Genomic DNA, 11133 nt, shown 5'->3' with positions numbered 1-11133 from the left:
TAGGTTATGGGCCCAGAACAAGGAAAATTTAGCTCGTAGAAAATACAGTGCATTGTTCTAAGAATTACTTGTAGAAGGTGAATGAGCATTCTGGACTTTCTTGGACAAGTGTCATAACTGTGTGGTTAAAGAAAATGAATACCTCGATGAGTTCGATTGAGAAGTTGGATGACCAGAATTATAGTGCGTGGGTCGTTAAAATTAAAAGCGTACTCATGTATTCAGAGCTATGTCAGTATGTGTGCGGTCGTGTCGTGACAAACGAAAATGAAGTGCTGAGCAAATAATGTAAAGAATTGCCAACAACATCAGCAAGTGCCGTCGCTAAAAATCAAGTTACTCGAAGGGAGTGAACGGCGTAGAGCAGACGGACAGACAGAGTCAAGCGGAGAGGCAAAAATGGCCTCGATGCGTATAAACAATCAAGCAAACAGAAATACAGACGAAAGTAACGGTAATGTGAATCGTAGAAGTGCGCAGCAGAAAAAGGAAACACAGGCCGGCTGCTGGACATGTGGTCGTCGTGGCCACATTGCTCCAAATTGTCGCGCAAAAGACAGCTCCGAAAAGAGCAAGGCAAGAGAAATAAGGAGAGTAAGAAATCGTACTCAGTGTTTACAAGTTGTGTTGGCTATGCAAAGAACACGTGGTGTCTAGACAGTGTAACGATAGATATGTAACGATAGCTCTTGCTTTATAGAATTGAGAGAGCACAAAGGGAAAATTATTTTAGCTGGAATTAATTAAATACAGGCATATGAGCGTGGAAAAACACGCTTAAAGTGGAAAAATAACACTATTGATTTGACCGATACATTATATGTGAAAGACCTTCAATGTAACTTTGTGTCCGTATCGAAAGTAGTCCAAAATGGATTCAGCGTCCGCGTGAAGCGGAAATATTTTCTGTATTAAGGACAAAGCTCTCAATAATTATAAACCCCAAGTTATAATAGTTATTTCGTAAATATAAAAGATTAACATCATATAATATTTTGTACCAATTAATTATAATAACTCTTTTAATTCTTATGAGTTGTCATTCGATTTATTTCAGTATTCATTTGTCCCTCCTTAAATATGCATTCGATTTATTTATTTAAATGACCTTCCTTTAAATATTAACGTCTGCACCTAGCCTCGCAGTCCTGCCGAGTGCAATAGCGATTGCGATTGCCACCACATCCCCGATAGGACATTGTCTTGCAGGTTCTGTCACTACCATCGTACCACCACATGTTTGGATTTGCATTCGTTTCGCAATCGCGACGAAAGCTAATTCCTTCATCTCGACCTCCAATGCAAAATTGCGCGTTTGCTGTAACAAAGAAACGAAAGAGTTAGTTGTATTTTTAGATAACTACGGAAAAGCTCTCGATTACTTACTCGGAAGACGACCGCGACACCGCTGAGCATGAATGTGGGCCACAAAAAGCGCCAGACAAGCGAGGATTAGAATAAATTTCATGTTGAATAAGCTTGTTAAACTCTGTGAAATTTTAACTGATTTCCAACTGAAAATGCGAGTGCTTTTATAGCAGATAGATAGTCGACAGCTGTTCCAGAATACAATCGGCTTTTAAAATTAAATAAACAAGGTAGTGAATGATGAATAAAGGTTTTGTTCGCTTAATTGTTTAATAAAAGTCGATAAATGTGGCATTATGGTACACACGTGTGCAACTGCGTATGCAGCTTTTCACACATACACATCACGTATATGACCCTTTTTATAGACTTGCACAGGGTATAATAATATTATTCTGAAGCATTTAACTTATTGAAGGACATATACCCAACCCTCGAGGTATATACATTTAAATATTATTCGAGCTTCTTAATTTTAGAATAAAAATCACTTATATAAATAAATAGATGTACACATTACCCACAAATTGTTAAGCTTAGTTTACAGGTTACTGAATAGCACAAAAGTTGCAAATAAATAATAAATGTATAACTTATGAAAAGAAATATACATAAATTGTTTCCAATTGGCTTAGTAAAGCACTGCGGGATGAATTGAGTCTTTGGCATTTAAATCAAAAGTGATACGTATATGCATCATACTGAATACTAGACTCACTAGTAAAGTAAAACATTTTTCAAAGCTAAGCAATAATATCTCTCTCTCAGAAAATCAATAGGCTCAAAACATTCCCTTAGTATACGATAAAAAAAATAAAACCGGGACAAAAATTTGCTTGGCATTTCTGGTTTAATTGCCCTAAGCAAAAAAAAATACGATTTTATAGTACATAGGTGGATAAAAAGCCTTACAGATTTGAACCTAATCTATCGAATTAAATTTAACGGTGCTGAGATCATCTTAAAACCAAAATGTTAAGTAGTAAATTTTAAACGACTTTTATTTTTTCATGATAAAAGCGTAATATTTTAAAAAACTTACAGGGGTTGTATTATATTGGAGCAATTAATAAAAATAACAATCTAAATTCCTTTGTACAGTCACTCGATTTATTTCAATATTCAAATGGGATTTCTTTCAATTATGCAGGGGGAGCAGCAGTAGGAGCAGCAGTAGTAGGAGCAGCAGTAGTAGGAGCAGCAGTAGTAACAGCAGCAGTAAGCCTGCACCTCCTCTCGCATTCCGCACGAGTGCAATAGCGATTGTTGTTGCCACCACATCCGCGATACATCATTCTCTTGCAGGTCCTGTCACTACCATCGTACCACCACATATTTGGATTTGTAAACCTTTCGCAGCCGCGACCTGTGCGACCTTCATCTCGACCACCAATACAGACTTTCCTGTTTGCTGTAGAGAAACAAAAGCGTTAGTTTTGTATTTTTTATAGATAAATTGGGATAATCCCTCGATTACTTACGCAGAAGACGACCGCGACACTGTTGAGCCTGAGTGTGGGCCACAAAAAGCGCCAGACAAGCGAGAATGAGAATGAATTTCATGTTGAATAAGCTTGTTAAACTCAGTGAAGTTTGAACTGATTTCCAAATGAAATGCGACTGCTTATATAGCAGATAGATAAATAGGCCGTATCATTCATAAAATACAGCTGTTTCAGAATACAATCGGTATTTAACATTGAATACTGTGCTGAATTATGAACAAAGGCTCTTTTATATCACTTTCGCTTAACTGATCTTTAGAGTATGAAATATTTGCATTATTTGTAGACACGTATGCAACTGCGTTATCAACAAAGAAAGTTTCTGAAGGATTTTATTTCTATTTTGTATTTTTTCTTCAATGACAGTGGCAACTGCTACATCTTTATGAGCCGGAATAGATCTTGGGGCTAGCATATTTTTTAAGTATGGGACAAATAAGACCATACTTTAAAAAAGAATGCTAAATTCTCTAGTAAAACAATATTTAAGAACTGTTCAAAGCTTAAGACTGTTTATACGAAAGTAAAAACCTAGTTTCTGAAAATGAAAATGTTTAAAACACTCATTTTAGATAGTACATAAGACTGAGAGCACAATGCGAATAATTGTTTAAATTATTTTCAAGCTAAAATATATTCGGCATAATTTTAGGACGAAGTCCGGATGTGAACATGATCTATAGTACTGCATCTAAAACTCAAACGTTAATTTGTAACTTCTAAGGAACAATTATTTTGCAATAATAAAAATACTAGCAAAAATTAAATTTGACAGAATGACAAATTCTTGTTTACAAAACCAAGTATATCCTTTCAGTTAATCAAAACATCTACTTAAATTATTATGCACAGTAATTCGATTTATTTCAATATTCATATATCCGTCCTTTAATTATTAACGTAAGCACCTCGTCCGGCATTGCTCCCGAGTGCAAAAGCGATTGCGGTTGCCACCACATCCGCGAAAGTTCAGTACCCTGCAGGTCCTGTCACTACTATCGTACCACCACATGTTTGGATTTCTATTAAGTCCGCAATGGGGAAGAAAGGTATTTCCTTCATCTCGAGGTCCAACGCAAACTCTCAAGGGTGCTGTATAAAAACGAATGGGTTACCAGCATAGTTATATAAATACGGAAAAGCTGCCGATTACTTACGCGTAACACTACCGCGGCAGTTTTGGGCCTGAGTGTGGGCCACGAAAAGCGCCAGACAAGCGAGGATAAGAATGAATTTCATGTTGAATAAGCTTGTTAAACTCTGTGAAGTTTGAACTGATTTCCAACTGAAAATTCGAGTGCTTTTATAGCAGATAGATAAATAGGCCGTATCATTCATACAAATACAGCTGTTTCAGAATACAATCGGTATTTAAAATTGAATACTGTGCTGAATTATGAACAAAGGTTCTTTTATAACACTTTCGCTTAACTGATCTTTAAAGGATGATATATTTGCATTATTTGTACTCACGTATGCAAATGCGTTATCAACAAAGAACGTTTCTGAATGATTTTATTTCTTTTTTGTTTTTTTTTTTTATGACAATGACAACTGATACATCTTTCTGAGCTGGAATCGATCTTTTGGTTAGCATATTTTTTAAATATGGGACTATAAAAAACGAAAATTTAAGAATGATTGCAAAATTCTCTCAATTTTTTTTTATATATGGGACAAATAAAACCAGACTTTGAAAGCTAATACAAAATTCCCAAGTAAATCAATATTTAGGATATGTACAAGTTTAAAGCATGTTTATAGGAAAGTAAAGAACTAGTTTCTGAAAATGAAAATGCTTAAAACATACTTTTGGTATGAAACAAAAGACTGGGAGAACAACTCGATTGCAATTTCTGAACTACACTGCTACATTGTCTCAATTATTGTCAAGTTAAAATACGTTTGGAATGATTTTAGGAACACACAGGCTACGAAAAATACACTGTAACTCGGCCATGTGCGTACAAATTTCGACATGATCTATCCTACTGCTGTCAGCGAATATGGGGTCATCATAATCAACTTTTCATTACAGAACTGTGTATATCCTTTTTATTAATTAAAACAACAATTGAAATTCTTATGTACAGTCATTCGATTTATTTCAATATTCATATATCCGTCCTTTAATTAGCTCTGCACCTCCTCACGCATTGCTCCCGAGTGCAGTAGCGATTGCGGTTGCCACCACATCCGCGAAAGTTCAGTGGCTTGCAGGTCCTGTCACTACCATCGTACCACCACATGTTTGGATTTCCACGACCTGCGCAATGGGGAACAAAGGTTGTTCCTTCATTTCGAGGTCCAACGCAAGTTCTCCTGAATGCTGTATAAAAACGAAAGGGTTACCAGCATTTTTATATAAATACGGAAAAGCTCCCGATTACTTACCCACAACCATACCGAGGCAGTTTTGGGCCTGAGTGTGGGCCACGAAAAGCGCCAGACAAGCGAGGATAAGAATGAATTTCATGTTGAATAAACTTGTTAAACTCTGTGAAGTTTGACCTGATTTCCAACTGAAAATGCGAGTGCTTTTATAGCAGATAGATAGTCGACGAGATCATTCATAAAACGACAGCTGTTTCAGAATACAATCAGTATTTAAAATTGAATACTGTGGTGAATTATGAAGAAAGGCTCTTTTATATAAATTTAGCTTAACTGATCTTTAAAGGATGATATATTTGCATTATTTGTACACACGTAGGCAAGTGCGTTATCAACAAAGAAAGTTCCTGAACGTTTTTATTTCTATTTCTATTTTGTTTTTTTTTTTTTTCAATGACAGTGGCAACTGCTACATCTTTATGAGCCGGAATCGATCTTTTGGTTAGCATATTTTTTAAATATGGGACTATAAAAAACGAAAATTCAAGAATGATTGCAAAATTCTCCGCTTTTTTTTTTAATATGGGACAAATAAAACCAGACTTTGAAAGCTAATACTAAGTAAATTAATATTTAGGATTTGTACAAGTTTAAAGCAAGTTTATAGGAAAGTAAAGAACTAGTTTCTGAAAATGAAAATGCTTAAAACATACTTTTGGTATGAAACAAAAGACTGGGAGAACAACTCGATTGCAATTTCTGAACTACACTGCTACATTGTCTCAATTATTGTCAAGTTAAAATACGTTTGGAATGATTTTAGGAACACACAGGCTACGAAAAATACACTGTAACTCGGTCAAGTCAGATTTGGAAATGATCTATCCTACTGCTGTCAGCGAATATGTTGTCATCATAATCAACTTTTAATTACAGAACTGTGTATATCCTTTCAATTAATTAAAACAACAATTGAAATTATTATCCACAGTCATTCGATTTATTTCAATATTCATATGTCCGTCCTTTAATGATTAACGTCTGCACCTCGTCTCGCATTCCGCCCGAGTGCAATAGCGATTGTTGTTGCCACCACATCCGCGATAGGCCATCAACTTACAGGTCCTGTCAGTACTATCGTAAAACCACATGAGTGGATTTGCTCTACTTGCGCAACCAGTACCTGTGCGACCTTGATTTCGACCACCAGCGCAACCTTTATCGTTTTCTATATAGAAACAAAAGGTTAGTTGTAGTATTATTGATGGGGAGGAGTCCCCGATTATTTACCTGCAAGACGACCCCGGCAGTTTTGGGCCTGAGTGTGGGCCACAAAAAGCGCCAGACAAGCGAGGAAAAGAATGAATTTCATTTTGAATAAACTTGTTAAGCTCTGTGAAGCTTGAACTGATTTTAATCTGAAAATGTCATCGCTTATATAGCTGATTGATAAGTAAATCAGAACAATTAAAGACTTAACGAATTAAAGACATCTGTTTCTGAATTAAGAGGGCATTTAAAAATAAATAAATGAGGTGCTGAGTTATGAAATGAGAGCTTCTGCTGCATCACGTACGCTTAATTGTTGAATGAAGGTCGATATGAATGGAAATTTCAACAAGTTTGTATAAGTTTAGAATGTATTTTTTTGTTGTTCGATATACATATTTACAATAACAAACCCGGATCATAGACATATATGAATACGTACTTATGTGCATACATTGCCACGATGTTCATAATCGGGACAAAAATAAAAAATGTTTAATCTTCGTGGCATGCCGAAGCTTTTAGAACCTTTTCAAACTATTTATGCAATATTTTTGTTTATAAAATATATAAAAGTTTTTAAGTTTTTAAATAGGTACGCTTGAAAAGATTTAACAAATTCTTGAACATAACTAACATTGGTATATGAAATTTTGGTATAAAAATATCTATAAACTAAACACATATTGTGTTTTTGTGTTCCTCATTTGTACAAAACGATATACCCCAAAAATGTTTGATACGCATATTTGTTCATACAATAAGCCAGCATTTCTAGGCAATTAGATCGCCAGCTGGCGCCGCAAGTGCCACCAATTCAGCCGGTTTGGGCTCCTTAACATTTGGTGCAAGCAGAAGGCTGCTTTTCACTTTGATCTTTGAGGACTCGCTTGGCGCCGTGTCGTGTTTGGCCTGATGAACCAGCAGCAGGCCGCGATTGATGCTGGAAAAGGTGCACGCATTGCATTTGTATATAATGCTGGACAGCTCCTGCTCCGGATGCATCTTCTGCAGGTGTATCTGTTCGATGCACAAAAGGTAATCATTAAATTGAGGATATAATGCATTCAGTAATTGGACTTGCCCGATAGGCGGTGCTTTGGATGGCCTTAAAATCGCAGTGTGGACACGCATAGCGTTTGGCCTCCCGATGTGTGGCCAGATGACGCCGGAAGGCATTGTGATCATTCGCTTCATGATCGCACTTTTCGCACTTGAATCGCTTGCTCTCCTGATGACTGCGCATGTGCAACTTGAGGCTGCTCTTCGAGCTAAAGACGCGCTGCAAACGCACAAAAGTACAGTAATAATTAAAATAATTGTAAATCTTAATTCAAGAATATCTAAGTTAAGAATTAAGAACTACAACCTCAACACGATGTATATTTATACATATATATTATAGAATATATTCTTGATCTTACCTGACAAGTGGTGCACTGTGGCTGCTCGTTGCGCTGCTTGCACAGATGCTCCCGCAGCGTTTTGCGATGCTTGAAGGCGGTACCGCAATCCTCGCAGCGATGCAGAATTGGTAACGCCATCTGCTCCTCGCTGATGCTTGGCTTGGCTGACATGCCCAGGCCCTGGGTGCGATGCAATCGTCGATGGTTCTTTAGCTGTTTGGTGTTCTTGAATCCCTTGCCGCATTGCTCGCACTTGTAGTTGCGCTCCTCGGAGTGGATCTTGGCATGGGTGTTCACCAGCCTGGAGTAAATTGGCGTCTTAAAGCTGCACAGCTGGCAGCAGTACAGTTCCATGTCGATCTCATGGGTGCGCCACAGATGGGTGTGCAGGCAATTCCAATTGCTGAACTGTGTAGATCGGCACTCGGGACAGATCATCGGCTGTGTGGAGCCGAGCGAGCCATTGTGACAACGTCCATGGTACTCCAAGGTGGTCGGTGACTTGAAGCGGAACATGCAACCCTCCACGGTGCATTTGCCACCCTCCAGCGACTGCACTGCGCTCTGTGCCGGTCGTCGTTTGGCCGTTTGACCTGCTTGCTTGGCACCATATGGACGACCACGCACCGAGGTGCCACCTGGCAGCGGCGCTGGCTCCACAGCAGTGGGCAGCAAATTGTTGGCCACATAAATGCGAGCGGGCTTCTCATCGGCGCCGCCAGCAGCAGCACCAGCAGCTGCCGCCTCTGCAGCGAGGGGCACCAGCGGCGGTACGGGTAGCCCGCACAAATTCTCTGCAGGCACAGCTGAGCTCCCCACCAGTTCCGGTGAGCCGGTGACCGGCACCAGAGGCGGCACAGCATCCGCTGTGGGCGTCTGCGATGCATAGAGTTGCGGAAAATCCTTAATCAGAATATCGTCGGCATTGTGTGGCAACTCCAGCTGTTCTGTAACATCGTGCTCCGTCTCTGTGGCTGTGTCTATGCCCGCTGGCACCGACTCCTCCATCCAGGGCCAGATTTCCAGATTCTCGGCCAAGTCATAGCTATCATCATAGCTCAATGGCGCTGATGGCGCCTGCTCGAAATCGACGAGAGTCGATTCCAGTGCGACAGCAGCAGCAGCAGCCGCAGCAGCAGCTGTGTCATTTAGTGGCAGCTGCTCCAGCTGCAGCGGCTCCCTATGGGGCACAATCAGATGCTCGACCTCGTTGCGATTCATCAGATTCAGTTCGTCGACGGTGCGCAGATGCAATGTGCCACGCTGTGGCGCCTTCAATATATCCACATTCTTGATGAAGATCTTTTGCTTCGACGATGTCGTCCTTGATAAATAGTTATCCAGCTCATCTTGTGGCAGTGCACCCAGCTCCGCCAGCTGCGCACTTATAAGTGACTGCTGTGATGGAGGCTCTACTGTTGCTTCCGTCGATACTGCTGCTCCAGCTGCTGCTGCTGTGACTGCTGATGATGGTGCTGGTGGTGGTGGTGGTGTTGTCTCCAGCTGCACACTGTGCTCGAAATCGACACCAAAATCCAAATCCAAGGCACTGAAATTGTTACTGCTGACACTGTTGCTGCTGGTGGTGCCAGCACCACTGAGCACAGCATCAAAATTGAACGACTCACCGCACATGTTGGCCAACGGAGCCAGAGCTGGCTCAAAGCCGGGCAGCGGACCCACCGGACCCGTAGGCGTTAGCAGCGTTTCGGCGGGAAACATCTCCACGGAACTTTCGATTGCCGTCGTGGTGGGTGCCTCGTTGAAACCCATGCCCGGCAGCAACATGGGCTCTTTTAGTATGTCCACATTGCGTATGTAGATCTTGGGCTGACGGGGTTTCTCCGGCTCCGATACGTCCACAACATGTACATCCAGCAAACTGTTGCCCATTAGCAGGCTTGGTAGTGGAGGCAACGACAACGGCAACTGTTGCTGCTGCTGCAGTTGCTCTCCGCCATTGGGCAGATGGAAATCAAAGGGCAGCAGCGCCGGCTCTCGCAGCACATCGACACTCTTTATGGATATCTTTTGCACGGCTGTCTTTTGGCTCATTGGCAAGATTTGCAGTTGCTGTTGCTGCTCCTCGTCAACATCATCGAGAAGGTCTAGTATATTGCCAGTGCTGCTATCTGGCGAGTTGGGCAACAGCGGCAGAAAGTCGGACAATGGATTGATTGCATCCTGCTCGCGATGCGGCTCCCTCAAGCAATCCACATTCTTGATAAAGATGCGACTTTTGGGCAGCGATTGGTGCTGCTGCTGCTGTGGTTTTCTGGCTCCTCTTTCGCTGGATTTGCCGGTCAGCTTGGCTATCTCCTGCGGCTCCAGCTGATGATCAGCGCTCAGATGCAACTGCAGCACATCGATGCTGTAGAAAACGTTCGCACAACCTTAAGAAAACATAAGCAGTTTGTTAATTATGCATAGATTCCTTTAAGATTGCTCACCTGGACACTGCAGGCGTCGCTGGGCATCGACGCCAAAGCAGCTGCTGATGTGCGTTTGGGCCTTCAGCTGGCAGAGACTGAGGAACGGGCAGCTGGGACACTTGTGCAGCGGCAGATCCGAGCAACCCTCGCTCGCGATTGTCTTTGTGGCTGTGGGCGGTGTGGGTGTGGCATTGATGCGTTCCTTAGCCGCCGCATCCGCCTGCTCTGATTTAATGAGTTCCGCCTCCGATTTGATTTCAGCTGTGCGTCGTCGGAATCCATTGCGATAGCTGCGACCCGGTTCGAGTTGCTGTTGCAAGTCTGTCGTATGGATCTGCACAAATGGAATGCAGGCGGTCTCCGTTACAACGCCCGTTGCAACCTTATGGGTCGCGACTGCTGCTACAGCTGCTGCTCCCGATATTGTCGACAGGGGAAGCGAGAGCAGGGCGGGATCATCGTCAAAGAGACCGGTGAAATTGCTATCGTGCTCCAGGGCATGGATAGGCGTCGATAGCGACAGCTCCGCATGCTGTAGCTGCAGCAAAACAACAACAACATCAGCATACACACACTCCAGCAGAAGTGGAGACAAGAAAGAGTGCTGCTCACCTGGCTGCCAACGTAGAAACTGGAGAAGGCCGCATCCGCCACATCGTTCATGTTGCAATGCATTTGGAATATTGTGTTTATTGTTGTTGCATTTCGTCTAACTTCGCATTACATTTTCGCTCGAGCGGAATCTGTGTGGCAAAAACTGATCTGATATCATATCAAAACATCTGATAACAACAACAACAACAACAATAACAACAACAA

At 41.5% G+C, this 11133-nt stretch overlaps 5 protein-coding genes across 5 annotated transcripts; all 5 read right to left on the bottom strand.

The window, feature by feature from the left end:
- Window positions 1-1119: 1119 nt before the first annotated feature.
- Window positions 1120-1468, bottom strand: LOC122322621 (protease inhibitor carrapatin-like). The gene is made up of 2 exons (XM_043215575.1): window positions 1387-1468; window positions 1120-1318 (listed from the first exon to the last, which is right to left on the bottom strand). The coding sequence occupies exons 1-2, from the start codon at window positions 1466-1468 to the stop codon at window positions 1122-1124; spliced, it is 279 nt and encodes a 92-aa protein (XP_043071510.1). The 3' UTR covers window positions 1120-1121.
- Window positions 1469-2439: 971 nt separating this feature from the next.
- LOC6556867 (protease inhibitor carrapatin) lies at window positions 2440-2933 on the bottom strand. Its single transcript, XM_032742983.1, has 2 exons — window positions 2850-2933; window positions 2440-2779 (listed from the first exon to the last, which is right to left on the bottom strand). Exons 1-2 carry the CDS (start codon window positions 2929-2931, stop codon window positions 2511-2513), a joined length of 351 nt encoding a protein of 116 aa, XP_032598874.1. The 5' UTR covers window positions 2932-2933; the 3' UTR covers window positions 2440-2510.
- A 793-nt stretch (window positions 2934-3726) lies between these two features.
- On the bottom strand, window positions 3727-4112 carry LOC116806494 (kunitz-type serine protease inhibitor homolog dendrotoxin I-like). Its single transcript, XM_032743123.1, has 2 exons — window positions 4031-4112; window positions 3727-3965 (listed from the first exon to the last, which is right to left on the bottom strand). The coding sequence occupies exons 1-2, from the start codon at window positions 4110-4112 to the stop codon at window positions 3769-3771; spliced, it is 279 nt and encodes a 92-aa protein (XP_032599014.1). The 3' UTR covers window positions 3727-3768.
- Window positions 4113-4970: 858 nt separating this feature from the next.
- Window positions 4971-5454, bottom strand: LOC6557061 (kunitz-type serine protease inhibitor HNTX-03141017). Its single transcript, XM_032743122.1, has 2 exons — window positions 5268-5454; window positions 4971-5202 (listed from the first exon to the last, which is right to left on the bottom strand). Exons 1-2 carry the CDS (start codon window positions 5347-5349, stop codon window positions 5003-5005), a joined length of 282 nt encoding a protein of 93 aa, XP_032599013.1. The 5' UTR covers window positions 5350-5454; the 3' UTR covers window positions 4971-5002.
- Window positions 5455-6683: 1229 nt separating this feature from the next.
- LOC6558293 lies at window positions 6684-11102 on the bottom strand. The gene is made up of 5 exons (XM_032740412.2): window positions 10927-11102; window positions 10333-10852; window positions 7901-10275; window positions 7561-7758; window positions 6684-7496 (listed from the first exon to the last, which is right to left on the bottom strand). The coding sequence occupies exons 1-5, from the start codon at window positions 10987-10989 to the stop codon at window positions 7251-7253; spliced, it is 3402 nt and encodes a 1133-aa protein (XP_032596303.1). The 5' UTR covers window positions 10990-11102; the 3' UTR covers window positions 6684-7250.
- Window positions 11103-11133: the final 31 nt, after the last annotated feature.

This window comes from Drosophila grimshawi, unplaced genomic scaffold, assembly GCF_018153295.1.
Source record: "Drosophila grimshawi isolate 15287-2541.00 unplaced genomic scaffold, ASM1815329v1 contig_44, whole genome shotgun sequence".
Lineage (NCBI taxonomy): Eukaryota > Metazoa > Arthropoda > Insecta > Diptera > Drosophilidae > Drosophila > Drosophila grimshawi.
Note: the sequence above shows the minus strand (reverse complement) of the source record. Positions and strands in the feature narration are given on the sequence as shown.

Bases quoted from the DNA above. Each gene is read 5' to 3' on its own strand.
- LOC122322621 (XM_043215575.1), bottom strand. From the start codon at position 1,468: ATGAAATTTATTCTAATCCTCGCTTGTCTGGCGCTTTTTGTGGCCCAC. The intron at 1,319-1,386 runs GTAAGTAATCGA...TCTTTGTTACAG, and splicing joins GTGTCGCGGTCGTCTTCCGA to CAAACGCGCAATTTTGCATT.
- LOC6556867 (XM_032742983.1), bottom strand. From the start codon at position 2,931: ATGAAATTCATTCTCATTCTCGCTTGTCTGGCGCTTTTTGTGGCCCAC. The intron at 2,780-2,849 runs GTAAGTAATCGA...GTTTCTCTACAG, and splicing joins GTGTCGCGGTCGTCTTCTGC to CAAACAGGAAAGTCTGTATT.
- LOC116806494 (XM_032743123.1), bottom strand. From the start codon at position 4,112: ATGAAATTCATTCTTATCCTCGCTTGTCTGGCGCTTTTCGTGGCCCAC. The intron at 3,966-4,030 runs GTAAGTAATCGG...GTTTTTATACAG, and splicing joins CTGCCGCGGTAGTGTTACGC to CACCCTTGAGAGTTTGCGTT.
- LOC6557061 (XM_032743122.1), bottom strand. From the start codon at position 5,349: ATGAAATTCATTCTTATCCTCGCTTGTCTGGCGCTTTTCGTGGCCCAC. The intron at 5,203-5,267 runs GTAAGTAATCGG...GTTTTTATACAG, and splicing joins CTGCCTCGGTATGGTTGTGG to CATTCAGGAGAACTTGCGTT.
- LOC6558293 (XM_032740412.2), bottom strand. From the start codon at position 10,989: ATGCATTGCAACATGAACGATGTGGCGGATGCGGCCTTCTCCAGTTTC. The intron at 10,276-10,332 runs GTGAGCAATCTT...TGTTTTCTTAAG, and splicing joins GCGACGCCTGCAGTGTCCAG to GTTGTGCGAACGTTTTCTAC. The intron at 7,497-7,560 runs GCAAGTCCAATT...TGCATCGAACAG, and splicing joins TCCAAAGCACCGCCTATCGG to ATACACCTGCAGAAGATGCA.